At 42.5% G+C, this 15,517-nt stretch overlaps 1 protein-coding gene across 4 annotated transcripts in view; it reads right to left on the minus strand.

Moving 5' to 3' along the window:
- Window positions 1-749: 749 nt before the first annotated feature.
- The window catches only part of WFDC3 (WAP four-disulfide core domain 3), a 148,540-nt gene continuing 133,772 nt past the window's right edge, over window positions 750-15,517 (minus strand). For all 4 annotated transcript variants that reach the window (XR_012226608.1, XR_012226607.1, XR_012226606.1 and 1 more), the window contains one exon: window positions 750-1,318. Coding sequence is in view for 1 of the 4 variants with exons in the window: in XM_073559322.1 (XP_073415423.1) it covers window positions 1,308-1,318 (11 nt within the window). In the remaining 3 variants the exon portion in view is untranslated. The remainder of the gene's footprint in view (window positions 1,319-15,517) is intronic.

Consider the following 15,517-nt stretch of genomic DNA (forward strand, 5'->3'; position numbering starts at 1 on the left):
CGAGCAATTTCCTCTGATTGATATATGTGCATTAGATCTGTTGTTAGCACCAATGTTAGTAATGTACACACTAGTACTATGTCTAAACGCTTTGAAGTTGTGTTCTCTTTCCAAACTATTGCCTTCTAGAGCTCATTTAGACATCAGTGTTATCAGAGTTTCATCATAGATTGGTCTGATTTTTATCATTTTTCTCATATGTAAAAAAAAGAAGTTTCTCCACTTTTTCCTAACATTTAGTGAAAATTGGACAGCACTTGGATGGCATCCAAGAGCGGTCCCGATTTTTCACAGACCCATAGACTTGCATTGCCAATTTTGATCTGGCACTTGGAACAACATTGGACATGTCTGTGATTTTGCTTGGGTTGTAAAAACCTCAGACCTGTGAACAGCCCCATTCACTGTTATAGGTTCATGTGCTATCCATGAAAAACAGATGGCATTCGTCTGCAAAAAAAATGATCTGCAAGAGCCCTTAAACTGATTTAAAATTCCTGCCATACTATAATCAATTAGGAATATCTAGTTAGGGAAAATGCCATTCTTAGTAACAAGGTTGTGATGCCCTCTAGTGAGAGGTGTGCAGTACTGCAGTGTCCCTTTATTGCTGGGCTCAGCCTCTCTATAAAGTGTGACCAGGCTGGTGGGAAAATATAAGTATATTAAGGGATAATTTGTATGAGATATTTGTAAACAAATAAATGTATTGTTAATAAAGAAAGCCTCACAAAAACGTCACACATATGTGAACAATAAAATTATTACTTTATTTTATGGTTTTTTTTTTTGCCAAAAAATCACAAGGCATAAGTAACATGTAAAAAGTTTTCCAAGGCAAGAATTGTATTCCTTCAGTTATGAGGGTGAACAAGAATATCTGCAGGTACCTGCTGACAGGCAGCACAGCTGAAAATGTGAAAAAAATGTTAGTGTACAGAACTTACTACATCATAAAGGAGCATCATTTTTCTCAGTTGTCTGATTTGCAAAATCGATTTTTGGCCTCAGTGTCACCTGAGAGATTTGCTGTGATAGGACCCCCAATAGTCAGACATCCTCTAATCACATGATATGATTAATTGTATGTCCATGTAAAGCAAGGACATCCTGAGTCATCCACGGCGAGAGGATTTCATACCCTCTTCAATGGATGGAGGTCCCGAATCATCTAGAAATCCCTAGGATGTTCAAACCTAAACATCTCCTTTATACTTCTACATATAAAGTTATATATTAAGCAACTAATAATCATGTTTATTAGTCTGGAAATAAGACATATTCTTCTCTGTTCCTTTGTCCACTCCTTACTTGGATTCTGAAGGGACAAAAAAAAAGAAAAAAAAAGGATCAGAAAAATATATTTTACCAAGAAATATTCTCCATAATAAACTTTTGCCATTTTAACTATTTGACATCTAAGGCGCAGCTCACAGTGGCAGATAATGAACTCATTTAGAGCAGGGCTGTGGAGTCGGAGTCGTGGAGTCGGAGTCGGAGTTAGTTTTGGTCGGAGTCGGAGTCGGTAGAAATGTACCGACTCCGGCTTTAAAAAAAATGTATTAATATTTCATAATTGAACTTTCATATGAATTTTATAAATGTTACTCAAATATATATGTTCTATCAAACTATGAACAACAGTGATAAGCAGTTCTGCTGGAGATAGAGACATTTCTTACTTCTTGTGTGTCACTGTTCTCCACTGCCCTTATCTAATCTTATACTTGGTTAACCTCATGCTGCCCCAACCCCCCTACTTACAATGTATGAAACTGAAAGTGAAAATGTGCTGCAAATTCTTAGGCTGTGTGCACACGCTGCGGATTTTGCTGCGTTTCCGCAGCGGTTTTGGCCGCTGCGGACTCGCAGCAGTTTTTGCTGCGGTGTACAGTACCATGATTCCCTATGGGAATCAAAAACCGCAGTGCAGACGGTGCGGAATTTTCCGCGCGGATTATCTGCGGTTTTCAATCCGCAGAAAGAATTGACATGTCAATTCTTTCTGCGGATTCTCCTGCGGTTTGCCATCTCCTCCATTGAGGAGATGAAAAACCGCAGGGCAAAACCGCAGAGCAATCTGCAGGTAAAACCGCAGGTCTTTTGACCTGCGGTTTCACCTGCGGATTTTACAAAATCCGCGCGGATGAATCCGCACATAATCCGCAGCGTGTGCACACAGCCTTAGTAGTAAAGCTCCTCCTCTAGACTAGATCATACTAGGTGTGCGTCTTCCAAGCATCTCACAGCTGCCTGCTACTCAGAAGAGGAAGACTGTAAGAAGTATTATCCTTTCAACAAACTTTGCATCAGTTAACTGTGAGTACATGAGGAATAATAACAGTATTACTGACCACTATATCAGTTGTATGACCTGGCAATAATTTTGTACAATTGTTTTTAGGAAAAACAATTGTCATTTGGATTGTGAATGCAGAATTAAAAACCTGAGAATGTCAAAGAAGCATCACATTAAATCAGCTGTATTTGAACATTTCACCATCACTCAAGATAGAAAACATTATGTCTGTCTGTGTATGACAAATGATCCAGACGAAAACAAATGCTGTGAAGCCAAGATGAGTGCATATTCAGGCAAAGATAAAAATGCTCCTACCAGAGCTTCTAATCTAAAGAGACATTTACAGCGCTTTCATCCAGAAGTACTGAAAGCAGTGGATGAGAAAGACTGCATCCAAACCAATGAACCAGTGCCCAGCTCTTCCAGCCAAACAAAGGAGCAGAGAACTTTGCAGCCATCAGTTGCAAGATATTTTGTCAGTGACAAAGTTACTGTGACAATGACAGTAGATACATTTAAAAAACAGATCATAGAGCTTGTTGTAAAGGATAGTGTGCCTATTTCATTATTTTCACGACCAGCTTTTATGTGTCTGAATGGGGAAATGGCCCGCAAGCTTGGTGTTTCTCTGGAGAGAGAGAGTATTAGAAAATTAGTAATCGAAGAAGCTTTTAAACAAAAGGAAGAACTTAAATAACTCTCAAGGGACGCTTTCTGTTTCTTAAAATGGATGCCTGCACACGTCACAGAGTGAACTATTTTGCCATCAATGTCCGATTTGTTTGTGACAAAAATGAAATAGTTACCAAGACATTGGCAGTAAAAGACACCAAAGCTCATCACACCAGTGAGTTTCTCCAGGTCTTGGTGGAAAAGGTTCTGCAAGACTATGAACTTAAAAAAGAGCAAGTTCTTTCTGTCGTAACTGACAATGCTTCAAATATGATAAGTACTATTAAGCTAATGAATGAGAGTAATGATGGTGACCAGCAGCTAGAAGAACATTCTGGGTCCACAGACACAGAAATGTTTGAAATAGAGGAACACAGTATTGTAACTGAGGAGCAAACTGAAGTTGCTTCAGATGAACAGCAACATGATAGTTTAGATGAGCTTGTTGAAACTGTGTCAATATGTTCTTTCATTCATCACATGCGCTGTGTTGTGCATACGCTACAGCTGGCTATAAGAGACAGTCTGCAAGAAGGACATGCTGCTGCACTGATTGGCAAGGTGAGAAAATTGGCTACTGTTGCCAGAACCCCTAAAGTTGACTCAATTTTGAAGAGACGTGCTGGAAAAGGGGCAATTATTGATCAAGCCACACGATGGGGCAGTACTTACTTAATGATTCAGCGCTTGGTTGAACTGAAAACCTTTCTTGTAGACATGGCTAACTTTCAACTGACGCTAAATGAAAGTCAGTGGAATCAGGTGACTGAGCTGGAAAAATTGCTAGAGCACCCATTTACAGTGACTAAAAAATTACAAGCAGAGGACTTAACTCCAGGTATTTTCTTAAAGGAGTGGAAGAACCTGATGTTTCGACTGTCCCAAAGAGGAGGGTTAATTGCAAGTGGCATTGCTACATCAATGAAACGGAGAGAGGAGCTACTATTACAAAATAACATTCTTTTGGCAGCTGTTTATGTAGACCCAATGCATCGGATTCTTCTAGATGATCAACAGCTAAGTAAAGGAAAAGAAGCTCTGTTTGAAATAGCAGTAAGGATGAAAGGGTTGCAGAACAGTCAGGAGGAACAAGAAGAATTTGGTTGTCCTGCCACATCTTCACCCTCATCATCAACTGATGAAGAATTTAATTTCGAAAAATATTTGGATCACAAGGACCGTGCAAAGCATTCCCGCATAGAAGAAGAGTTATCCCCATCAAGGAACATAGCCAGTACATTTCAGCAGAATTTTTCATGTGCACTAAAAGAAATTGAGAAATTTGACCGTTCATCAAAAATAACAGTGCAACAAGCGATTCCTCTGTATCCTGACATTGTCAGAGATGTTGCCCGAGTGGTTACTGCTTTGCCACCAACACAAGTTAGTGTAGAGAGGTTGTTCTCTGCTCTCAAAATAATTAGATCAGATTTGAGGGCATCCATGAAGGAGGATCTGACAGAGGCAATACTTTTTCTGAGGACAAATTTATAGATTTCTTCTTATTAACTGCATAAAAGTGTTTATTGCATATTTACTTACAGTTTAGAAAAGTTTATAAAAGTTATTTGCTATATTCTAATTGTATTCTAATAAATGTAGTTTTTGCTCTAAGTGGTCTGATTACTTATATGATGGTGAGAAACTGAATAAGCACGATGTTTAATATTTTACAACAGTAAATTTGTTGTTATGAATTGGCCATTTATGAAGGAGTCGGAGTCGGAGCCTGATAAAATCCAGGAGTCGGAGTCGCAACTGTGGCTTACCGACTCCACAGCCCTGATTTAGAGTCCAGATAGCAATGCCAAACATCTTCTGTATATATAAAAACGAGTGTATGTGTGTGTGTGCATCGACGATGGTGTCATAATGGTTGAACCGTGACGATGAAGTCATAAAGGTTGCCATGGCGAAGATGATGTCATAATGGTTGCCATGGTGAAGATGATGGCATAATAGGTTGCCATCGTGACGACAATGTCAGAATGGTTGCCTTGGCGAAGATGATGTCATAATGGCTATATGGACACAGAACTATGGGATGGAGGAAGTGTGACGGGTGTATGGAAAAGTGACTATGGGATGGAGGATATGTATGATGGGAATATGGGCACGGGACTATGGGATGGAGGATGTGTATGATGGGTATATGGGCATGGGACTATGGGATGGAGGATATGTATGATGGGTATATGGGCACGGGACTATGGGATGGAGGATATGTATGATGGGTATATGGGCATGGGACTATGGGATGGAGAATATGTATGATGGGTATATGGGCATGGGACTATGGGATGGAGGATATGTATGATGGGTATATGGGAATGGGTCTATGGGATGGAGGATGTGTGATGGGTATATGGGCACTTGACTATGGGATGGAGGATATGTATGATGGGTATATAGGCACTGAAATATGGGGTGGAGGATATGTATGATGGTTATATGGACAAGCGACTATGGGATGGAGGATATGTATGATGGGAATATGGGCACGGGACTATGGGATGGAGGATGTATGATGGGTATATGGACAAGCGACTATGGGATGGAGGATATGTATGATGGGAATATGGGCACGGGACTATGGGATGGAGGATATGTATGATGGGTATATGGGCATGGGACTATGGGATGGAGGATATGTATGATGGGTATATAGGCACTGGACTATGGGGTGGAGGATATGTATGATGGGTATATGGACAAGCGACTATGGGATGGAGGATATGTATGATGGGAATATGGGCACGGGACTATGGGATGGAGGATGTATGATGGGTATATGGACAAGCGACTATGGGATGGAGGATATGTATGATGGGAATATGGGCACGGGACTATGGGATGGAGAATATGTATGATGGAATATGGGCACGGGACTATGGAATGGAGAATATGTATGATGGGTATATGGGCACGGGACTATGGGATGGAGGATATGTATGATGGGTATATAGGCACCGGACTATGGGGTGGAGGATATGTATGATGGGTATATGGGCATGGGACTATGGGATGGAGGATATGTATGATGGAATATGGGCACGGGACTATGGAATGGAGAATATGTATGATGGGTATATGGGCACCGGACTATGGGATGGAGGATATGTATGATGGGTAAATGGACACGGGACTATGGGATGGAGGTTATGTATGATAGGTATATGGCACTGGACTATGGGATGGAGGATAATCATTATAATTTGTTATAACTAACCACAGTTACTTACTATGCCTGGGCAGTGCCGGGCTCTTCAGCTAGTTTGTCTTCAGAAGTCTAGGTGTGCACTGCGTCTGTGCACCTAACCTACAGTTAATGTCTGGAGCCTTTCCTGACATAGAGGTGACCATTCACCTGTGCTCTTTCGGCCTCATCTGGACAGTATGGAGCTGCGTAATGTTTGTCTACCCGTATAGGAGAGCTCCTTTCTACAGAGTGACACTGATGTGACACTTACTAGGGTGTCTTTTTTTGTTTAAATACAATCAATGTTTTATCAGCAGAAGATTATCACCACAGGACACTTGGCCTCATGCCTCCTAGTCCAAACCACGCTGGTACCACTGATTAGCAGCTCTGTAACTATACAATGTACAGAAAAAGCTGCTAATCAATGGTGTGAGTGGGGTTACACTATTCTGAGCACTGTTAGATCTGCAGCAGAGAAAATTATATTTCTATCATAATGGCTGTACCGAGTAAACAAAGTGATACATTGCTGGAATCAGAGGCTCTGCCCCTATGTCATGCTGCTGTCAGATAACATAGGAAAAATTGGCTGACAGATTTCCTTTAAGTCACTTTTTTATTGTAATATTTGTTATTTTTGGGGGAAAAATTTGTCAAAATTGCACATGTGGTTAAAGAATTTTGGCAAAATAAAAAATGGTCTTTATTTTGTCTTTAACCTTTTTTTTTAAAACTTTTTTTTATTATTTTACTCACTTACATAGCAACTTTAGTGCACAACTTGCATGCCCCACTAATTGCTGCAGAATTTGTGCAAGAAAAATGCACACGTACAAGAAATAACAGTTGCACAAAAATTTAGCGACTTCTTAAAAAATTGCAATTGATAAATCAGAATAAAACATCTGGAAACCTCTTCCATAGTGGCAAAAACAAGAAAAAAAGGTGAACACATAAAATAGTGTTTAAAATAAAGGTGCAAATTAAAAGGAAAAGTAAATGGAGCAAATGAATAATATCTAAAAAAAACAACAAAAGATAAATAAAAAAAGGGCTCAAATGCAATAACGAACCCGGTCTTTAATATGGAAGTCCGGTTGAAAGCTCTGTGTGCCCAAGTCACACCTGGCAGTGCTCCCCCAACCTTTTGTGATGAAAAGCAATGCTTCAATTTTCATTACTAAAATATTTCCCATGATTCATTTTTTCAAAAATGTATAAGCATCAATTGCCATAATAATGGATTATAAGCAAAATAATGCAGAAGGGTTTAGTCAAAAATTGAATGATGCCTCTAAATTGAGGGCTTGTTGTAAACTCTACATAGCTAAACCTTATTGGAAAATTATATTGGACCTCAGCTCAGTTATAGACCTGTTAAAAAATGCCATACAAAGCCATTTTGGGTAGAAAATCACTATACTTTCAAGAAGGAATTAAGTCACATTTGTACATTTAAATATAATAAAAAAAAGAAAGTAAAGAGGTTTTCCTGAAGTTTCCTCTTCTCAGTGCATTTTACTTGTTATTGTGGCTTAGCCTCAGTAGGTTAGCTACCAGGAGGGCAGAGGGGGTGGTCGCCCCGCGCCCCGTGTTCTGAAGAGCCAACCATACTGTGCCGATATAGTTAAAGGGATATTCCTGTGAAGGGTTAAAAGTATAATCAGAGCTGAAGTTTCATTTCTCCATTTCTCTGAAGGTTTCGTTTCTCCATTTTTGTTGCTGTAAGATAAATTTTTGTAATTAGTATGAAAAAGTTCAGGCTGTCATGAAACCAGACTGTTTCCATCAGGTGCAAGATAAGGGAACCGGGGGTGTAGAACTCTGAGGAATATGCCATTATATTACTTTCTATGCTATTTGGATACGGACATATATGTAGTTTCCGGTTTTCTTGCAATATTATTGGCTTATAAAGTGAAATGATGCTACTGGTAGTTGAGAACTTTGCATAATTAAGCAAAAGATTATAAAAGAACTGACTAAAATAAAGGGGACTAGTGATCTGTCTCGATCCTCCCGTACAGAGACCCCTGTCTCCGTGTGGCCATTCCCACTTGCTAGCAACACTCTGTGGATTAATTTGGAAATCACTGGATCAACCGTGAAGGGTTAATTTAGCTCTCCCTCAATAGCTACCCTGACAGCTTGGCCGCCCAACGTGGGGCTCCCAAACAGGGACGCCTCTGTCCCCGGAGGACAACAAGACAAAGGACCCTCAGAGCGGACACAGGTGCTGGAAAATTGGGACTGATCATCCCCCACAACAACCACGGTAAGTTGGCAGTTATACTGTTCAAACTAACCGTTGGTGTGGTTTTCCTGTGCCTGTTGCTGCAAAGAGGATCTGAGGTTTGTCCCCGTGGTGGGGTGATTCATGGGTGGAATCATATAGAGGTGCAGTCCCGTTGGGGGCCCAGTGCTCAAACCATACCTCATAAGGGACGGACACCCTTGATTGACCAGTGATTGTGACTCTCTTTATAGTCAAAATATCCTGAAATCCTGAATTCACTGTTAGAGTCAGGCGTGGTGATGTGATCGAAGACTGGGTAGGATACGTAACTCAGGTATATATAGATAGATATATATAACCAGAGGTGTCCGGAGGGATAGTCTGAGATGCCCTCCTCCTTTCACTGAGTACCGCGTTGAATCTTGGGCAATCCCAGAGGGGGATTATTGACCATATGGAACAGAGACTGAAATGGCCTCCAGTACTGTGCACAACTGAAGTAAGGATATTTAGCTCTAAATGAGAGAATCTGTGGAAGGAAAAGAAGAATTTTGTGGCTTGGCATATGAATTGTGTGACGAAGGTGTTAGGAAGAACAGAGGAAGTGAATTCTGATTGTTTCTGTTACTGCTATGTTGAAGAAGGAAAAATTGTCTATTATTATGGCAAGGACTGAATGTATTGTCGTTCAAGAAAGTGATTGTGGTGTGAAAATTGAGGAAGTGATTAAAGAAGAAACGGATATCGAGACTGATGTGTCAGGCAGACAAATAGTTAAGAATTATTTGAAAGAAGAGGTCTCCCTGCTAGATGATAATTGTACAAGGAGACGGGGAGACGCTGAGGGTACCTATTATCATCCGCCGCCAGCCTCAGTCCCCGCTATGTCTAATATTGCTAGTGGTTATGAGTATACTCACTTCACCCCATCCCAAATAGACACCCTTTGCAATCAATTACCCAATCCACAGACTTCCCTCATGGCTTTCTCTGGGCAAATGGCCGCAAATCGAGAGATTTATTCCACTCCCCGAAGAGATCTATTACACATACTTCGAGTTAAAGTTGGGGAGGGGTATTTTCCAATTATTGAGGGTGGCATAATATATAATATAAATCTGGATGGGGAAACCTATGAGAGTGGTGTTGATTTCTGCAATGCTTTAAAGGTTTGGGTACAAGATAGATTAGCGGACCAAGCTACCCCTCTCACAGATATCACACAGGCCAAATGGGAGAATGCCGAGAAGTTTTATGGGCGTCTTATGGTAGTATTTAGAGATCTGGGATTCTCACTGTATAATAAAGCCCATACACATCTTTTTGTGGGAGCTTTGATGTCCAGCCTTAAACTCAAATTGCAAGAGGCAATAATGTCAGTTAGACCTGACATTGAGAATACCACTCCGGACAATGCATTGAAAGTAATAAAAAGTTTTCAGAAGAATTTAACCCGCTCTGCAGCAGCAAGGAAACAGAAAAATAAATCAACAGCGACAGCTGTGACAGCCGCCCCTGCTCTAACAGCAGCCCCCACCATCGTGTCCAGCGTGGCTGCGAGCACACAGCAAACTCTGGCCCCCCCTCAGACTTCAACTCCCTACTCTCCTAAGCCTATGACTAGGAACCTTACTACCCACACCCGCCGTGCCAATTCTCGTCTGCAATGTTGGCGCTGTGGCCGACTCGGACACTTCCAGAGAGACTGTCACACTCCCGCTGATAGATGCTACCCTCAAGTTCCCCCTTCTAATCGTAATCTAAATACTCCCAATTAACATACTTTTATAAATCCTATCCCTGTGTGATCCTTCCCCGAGGTTACTGCTCAGTTTGTAATCTCTCCCACATGTCCAGTAAATTTACTAGGGGCAGATTTATTATCACAGTTCCACTCCAGAATACAATTCCAAGATGATGGTCAGATGGCTCTTACGTTATATAATCCCTATGTAGATGAAGACAGTGAGGAAATCTATATTTTTCATGCCTTTCCCACAGATGCCACAAGAGGCCCAAAACAGTCCCAACCAGTTTGCAAAAAATATGAGCAGGTGTCTTTTGCCATTGCTGCCACTGTTAGCCTCCTCAAGTATCTGGCAGCACTGAACTGTCGGGTTTCGGCCTCGAGACTTCAGTTCTGCCTTGGTCAAGTGATATTCTTGGGTCACTGTCTCCTTCAGGGTGCCAGACACCTCACAGAAGAAAGAAAAATAGCTGTCAGCTCCCTTCCTTTCCCAAAAGATGAAGCTGAACTCCAGCATTTTCTTGGACTATGCACTTATTTTTGTCAGTGGATACCTGATGCATCCTGCATAATGCAACCCCTTTACAATGCCTTGAAAGATGATATAATAAATTATAAGGAAAGATGGCAGTGATGAGGATTACCTCCAACATGATTGTTCCCAACTTCTGACTGAAGAAACAGCTACTCCACCAAATGTCATTGAGAATCCACTTCCAAATCCCGATCTGGTGTTATACACGGATGGTTCAAGATATGCTGACGAGTTTGGTAGATTCCACACGGGATATGCTGTTACCACAGAGGACACTGTAGTACACGCAGCTGCGCTCCCGCCCTCACAGTCAGCACAAGAAGCATAACTCCAGGCTCTGTCTACTGCATGTACTTTGGCCAAGAACAGATGGGCTAATATATACACGGACTCACGGTATGCATTTGGTATTGCTCACGATTTTGGGGCTCTATGGGCCAATCAAGGGTTTATTACTACTGCCGGAACCCCAGTGAAAAATGCTGAAGCTGTTAAAACCCTCATGGACTCAATCAAATTACCTACTCAGGTGGCTATTATCAAAGTTAAGGCGCACGGTCCTAGGATCAGTCCATAGACTGTTGGCAATGTATTTGCGGATATGCAAGCAACAGCCGCCGCTCTTTTACCTTTTGAACCAACTATACCAACTATGGTGACCACACGCTCTCAGCGTAAACAGTTACAAGAAGCATTGACCCTACAAGACCTGATGATCTACAACAGACTGAAGTTTTCTGTCGGACCCCGCAAGACCGCTTAATGACGATGCAGAGAATGTCTCCAAAGGAAGAGGTGAAGCAATGGAAGACAGATGGGGCAAAAATGGATAATGGTCTCTGGAAAAAAGGACCAACTCGTGTCTCCCTAAGCGGATGTACCCTGCTATTGCCACATGGGCACATGGACATACACATCGAGGAAAGAATCAGGCCCTCGCACTGGTGCAAAAATTTTACTGGGCCCCGGGAATTTCCAGTTTTGACAGCGCTCAACCGTGCCTGTAATATCTGTCAGACTTGATATCCCGGTCAACTTCAACGTGTACCCCCGAAGCATCTTGCTAAGCCCGACTAGCCTTTCCAAAGGCTCCAGGCAGGGGCGTACCGTCAATAGTAGCAGACCACGCAGCTGCTATGGGGCCCGGAGAGGTGTGGGGCCCTGGGTGAGGGGGCCCGCGACGGCCGCTGCGGTTTGGCAGCTGTGCTGTGCTGACACAGTACTATCTCCTTTAATTAAATGTAAGCGACAACCGCTGTGTACCCCCCTGGTTGGGCCCCTTGAAGCTCTCCTTTCCTTGTTTCCTGGTCAGCAGTTGGCTGAAGTCTCTGGCTGGATTTGCATAAGAATGCCATGCCTGCGTGCATTGCAGGAAGCAGAAAACATTCATCATGAGCCTCTCTCACTCAGGGACAGGGACACACACAAGACGATGACTCGGTGAGCCCGGCTGGGGGTGGATTTTTTTTGTTAAATGTGTCCCCTCACTGTGCTGTGTGCGATATACAGCGTCCTGTGTGCGATATACAGCGTCCTGTGTGCGATATACAGCATCCTGTGTGTGATATATAGCGTCCTGTGTGTGATATACAGCGTCCTGTGTGCGATATACAGCGTCCTGTGTGCGATATACAGCGGTGTCCTGTGTGCGATATACAGCGGTGTCCTGTGTGCGATATACAGCGTCCTGTGTGCGATATACAGCGTCCTGTGTGCAATATACAGCGTCCTGTGTGCGATATACAGCGTCTGCTGGCAGCCTGGCACTTTACATTTACAATGGCTCTGGCTGCACTTTGCACCTTAGGGAGGGGGGCCCGGCTGCACGCACTGTGGAGGGTGGAGGGGGCCCTGCATGCACTGCAGGTGTGTGTGTGTACAGTTATAGCCAAAAGTATTGACACCCCTTCAATTCTGTCAGATAATACTCAGTTTCTTCCTGAAAATGATTGCAAACACAAATTCTTTGGTATTATTATCTTCATTTAATTTGTCTTAAATGAAAAAACACAAAAAGAATTGTCCTAAAGCCAAATTGGATATAATTCCACACCAAACATAAAAAAGAGGGTGGACAAAAGTATTGGCACTGTTCGAAAAATCATGTGATGCTTCTCTAATTTGTGTAATTAACAGCACCTGTAACTTACCTGTGGCACCTAACAGGTGTTGGCAATAACTAAATCACACTTGCAGCCAGTTGACATGGATTAAAGTTGACTCAACCTCTGTCCTGTGTCCTTGTGTGTACCACATTGAGCATGGAGAAAAGAAAGAAGACCAAAGAACTGTCTGAGGACTTGAGAAACCAAATTGTGAGGAAGCATGAGCAATCTCAAGGCTACAAGTCCATCTCCAAAGACCTGAATGTTCCTGTGTCTACCGTGCGCAGTGTCATCAAGAAGTTTAAAGCCCATGGCACTGTGGCTAACCTCCCTAGATGTGGACGGAAAAGAAAAATTGACAAGAGATTTCAACGCAAAATTGTGCGGATGTTGGATAAAGAACCTCGACTAACATCCAAACAAGTTCAAGCTGCCCTGCAGTCCGAGGGTACAACAGTGTCAACCCGTACTATCCGTCGGCGTCTGAATGAAAAGGGACTGTATGGTAGGAGACCCAGGAAGACCCCACTTCTTACCCCGAGACATAAAAAAGCCAGGCTGGAGTTTGACAAAACTTACCTGAAAAAGCCTAAAACGTTTTGGAAGAATGTTCTCTGGTCAGATGAGACAAAAGTAGAGCTTTTGGGGCAAAGGCATCAACATAGAGTTTACAGGAGAAAAAAAGAGGCATTCAAAGAAAAGAACACGGTCCCTACAGTCAAACATGGCGGAGGTTCCCTGATGTTTTGGGGTTGCTTTGCTGCCTCTGGCACTGGACTGCTTGACCGTGTGCATGGCTTTATGAAGTCTGAAGACTACCAACAAATTTTGCAGCATAATGTAGGGCCCAGTGTGAGAAAGCTGGGTCTCCCTCAGAGGTCATGGGTCTTCCAGCAGGACACTTCAAAAAGCACTAGAAAATGGTTTGAGAGAAAGCACTGGAGACTTCTAAAGTGGCCAGCAATGAGTCCAGACCTGAATCCCATAGAACACCTGTGGAGAGATCTAAAAATGACAGTTTGGAGAAGGCACCCTTCAAATATCAGGGACCTGGAGCAGTTTGTCAAAGAAGAATGGTCTAAAATTCCAGCAGAGCATTGTAAGAAACTCATTGATGGTTACCGGAAGCGGTTGGTCACAGTTATTTTGGCTAAAGGTTGTGCAACCAAGTATTAGGCTGAGGGTGCCAATACTTTTGTCTGGCACATTTTTGGAGTTTTGAGTGAAATGATCAATGTTTTGCTTTTTGCTTCATTCTCTTTTGTGTTTTTTCATTTAAGACAAATTAAATGAAGAGAATAATACCAAAGAATTTGTGGTTGCAATCATTTTGAGGAAGAAACTGAGTATTATCTGACAGAATTGCAGGGGTGCCAATACTTTTGGCCACAACTGTGTGTGTATATATATATATATATATATATATATATATATATATATACACACACCACTGAGCCACCAATGATTTATTCTTGCTAAATGTCTGTGATATATATTGACAATCAATCAGCTACTTGTTGGCCAATAGCTGATAGCCCATTTTGGCATTTCTTAGGCCGGGGTCACACTAGAGAGGAATACGGACGAGTGAGAGTTGTTAAAAGCACGCATTACACACGGACAAATAATTCTCTATGGGGTACCTCGCACCAGCCGTATATTTCTCATCCGTATTCTACGGTCCATGCCAATCGCAGCATGCTGCGATTGTCAGCGTACTACGGCCGTAGTACGCCAATGCAAGTCTATGGGTGCGCAAAAAATACGGGTTACACACGGACCACACGTGTGACTTGCGAGAAATACGCAGGTCTTTTGGCTGCTGCCAGGAAATGGCCCAATCCATCATCAGGAAGCTGAGACATGCAAATGAGCTCAAAAAGCGCTCCAGACATCCAGGAAGTACGCCTCCACGGAGTACAGCAGCATCATGGTGTCCACTTATCTTAATGTGGAAATGCTAATAGTCCTGGTGCAGGAGCGGCCCGAACTATGGGACCAACGTGATGCCCATTATGCCAACCGGGCAAGAAAGGAGGCGTCATGGAGGCGCATATGTAGGCAGATGTTCCATGATTTTGGTGATCGGCCACATGAGGAGCAGCAGAAAATTAGTAAGTACAAGCCAAAAAATGATTAAAATTAACGCAGAACAAAAAATGAATATAGATTCAGCACCCCCCTTTCTGTGCTTGAACTTTTTTCCTCATGAGGCCGTTAGATTTTGATGTGACACGTGGTTTGACACTGCCATAATTCGGGTCAGGCCACAAGCTCCTCATCCTCCTAGCCAAACAAGTTATTAAGTGTAGTTACTTGATACATAAACTAATGTGACCCTGTGTATCTGGCCTGTATGCCCCAATTACATATGCCACCATGGGTAGAAAGCACACCCCAGAAGGCCCCATGCCTAGACTACTGGTAGCAAATCTGACTTATCAAATATGTGAATTTGACAATATTTCCTGTCACATTGCAGTGGAAGATGTCATGAGACGCTGGCGAAGCATCCGGGACCAATACCGCCAGGAACGTCAGCAGCGGTCCAGGAGTGGGGATGCGGGCTATGTGAAGAGAACGTACATCTACTATGACCGCCTCTCCTTCCTCGCCCCAATTCTGGATCTCAGACCGTAAGTAGATACCTTACACCACATTACACAGATACTTTACAGGGCCAAAAATATGTAGTTATTTTTGGCTCTGTTCTATTTC

Source organism: Dendrobates tinctorius, unplaced genomic scaffold, assembly GCF_039654945.1.
Source record: "Dendrobates tinctorius isolate UK_male_01 unplaced genomic scaffold, ASM3965494v1 ptg000270l, whole genome shotgun sequence".
Classification (NCBI taxonomy): Eukaryota; Metazoa; Chordata; class Amphibia; order Anura; family Dendrobatidae; genus Dendrobates; species Dendrobates tinctorius.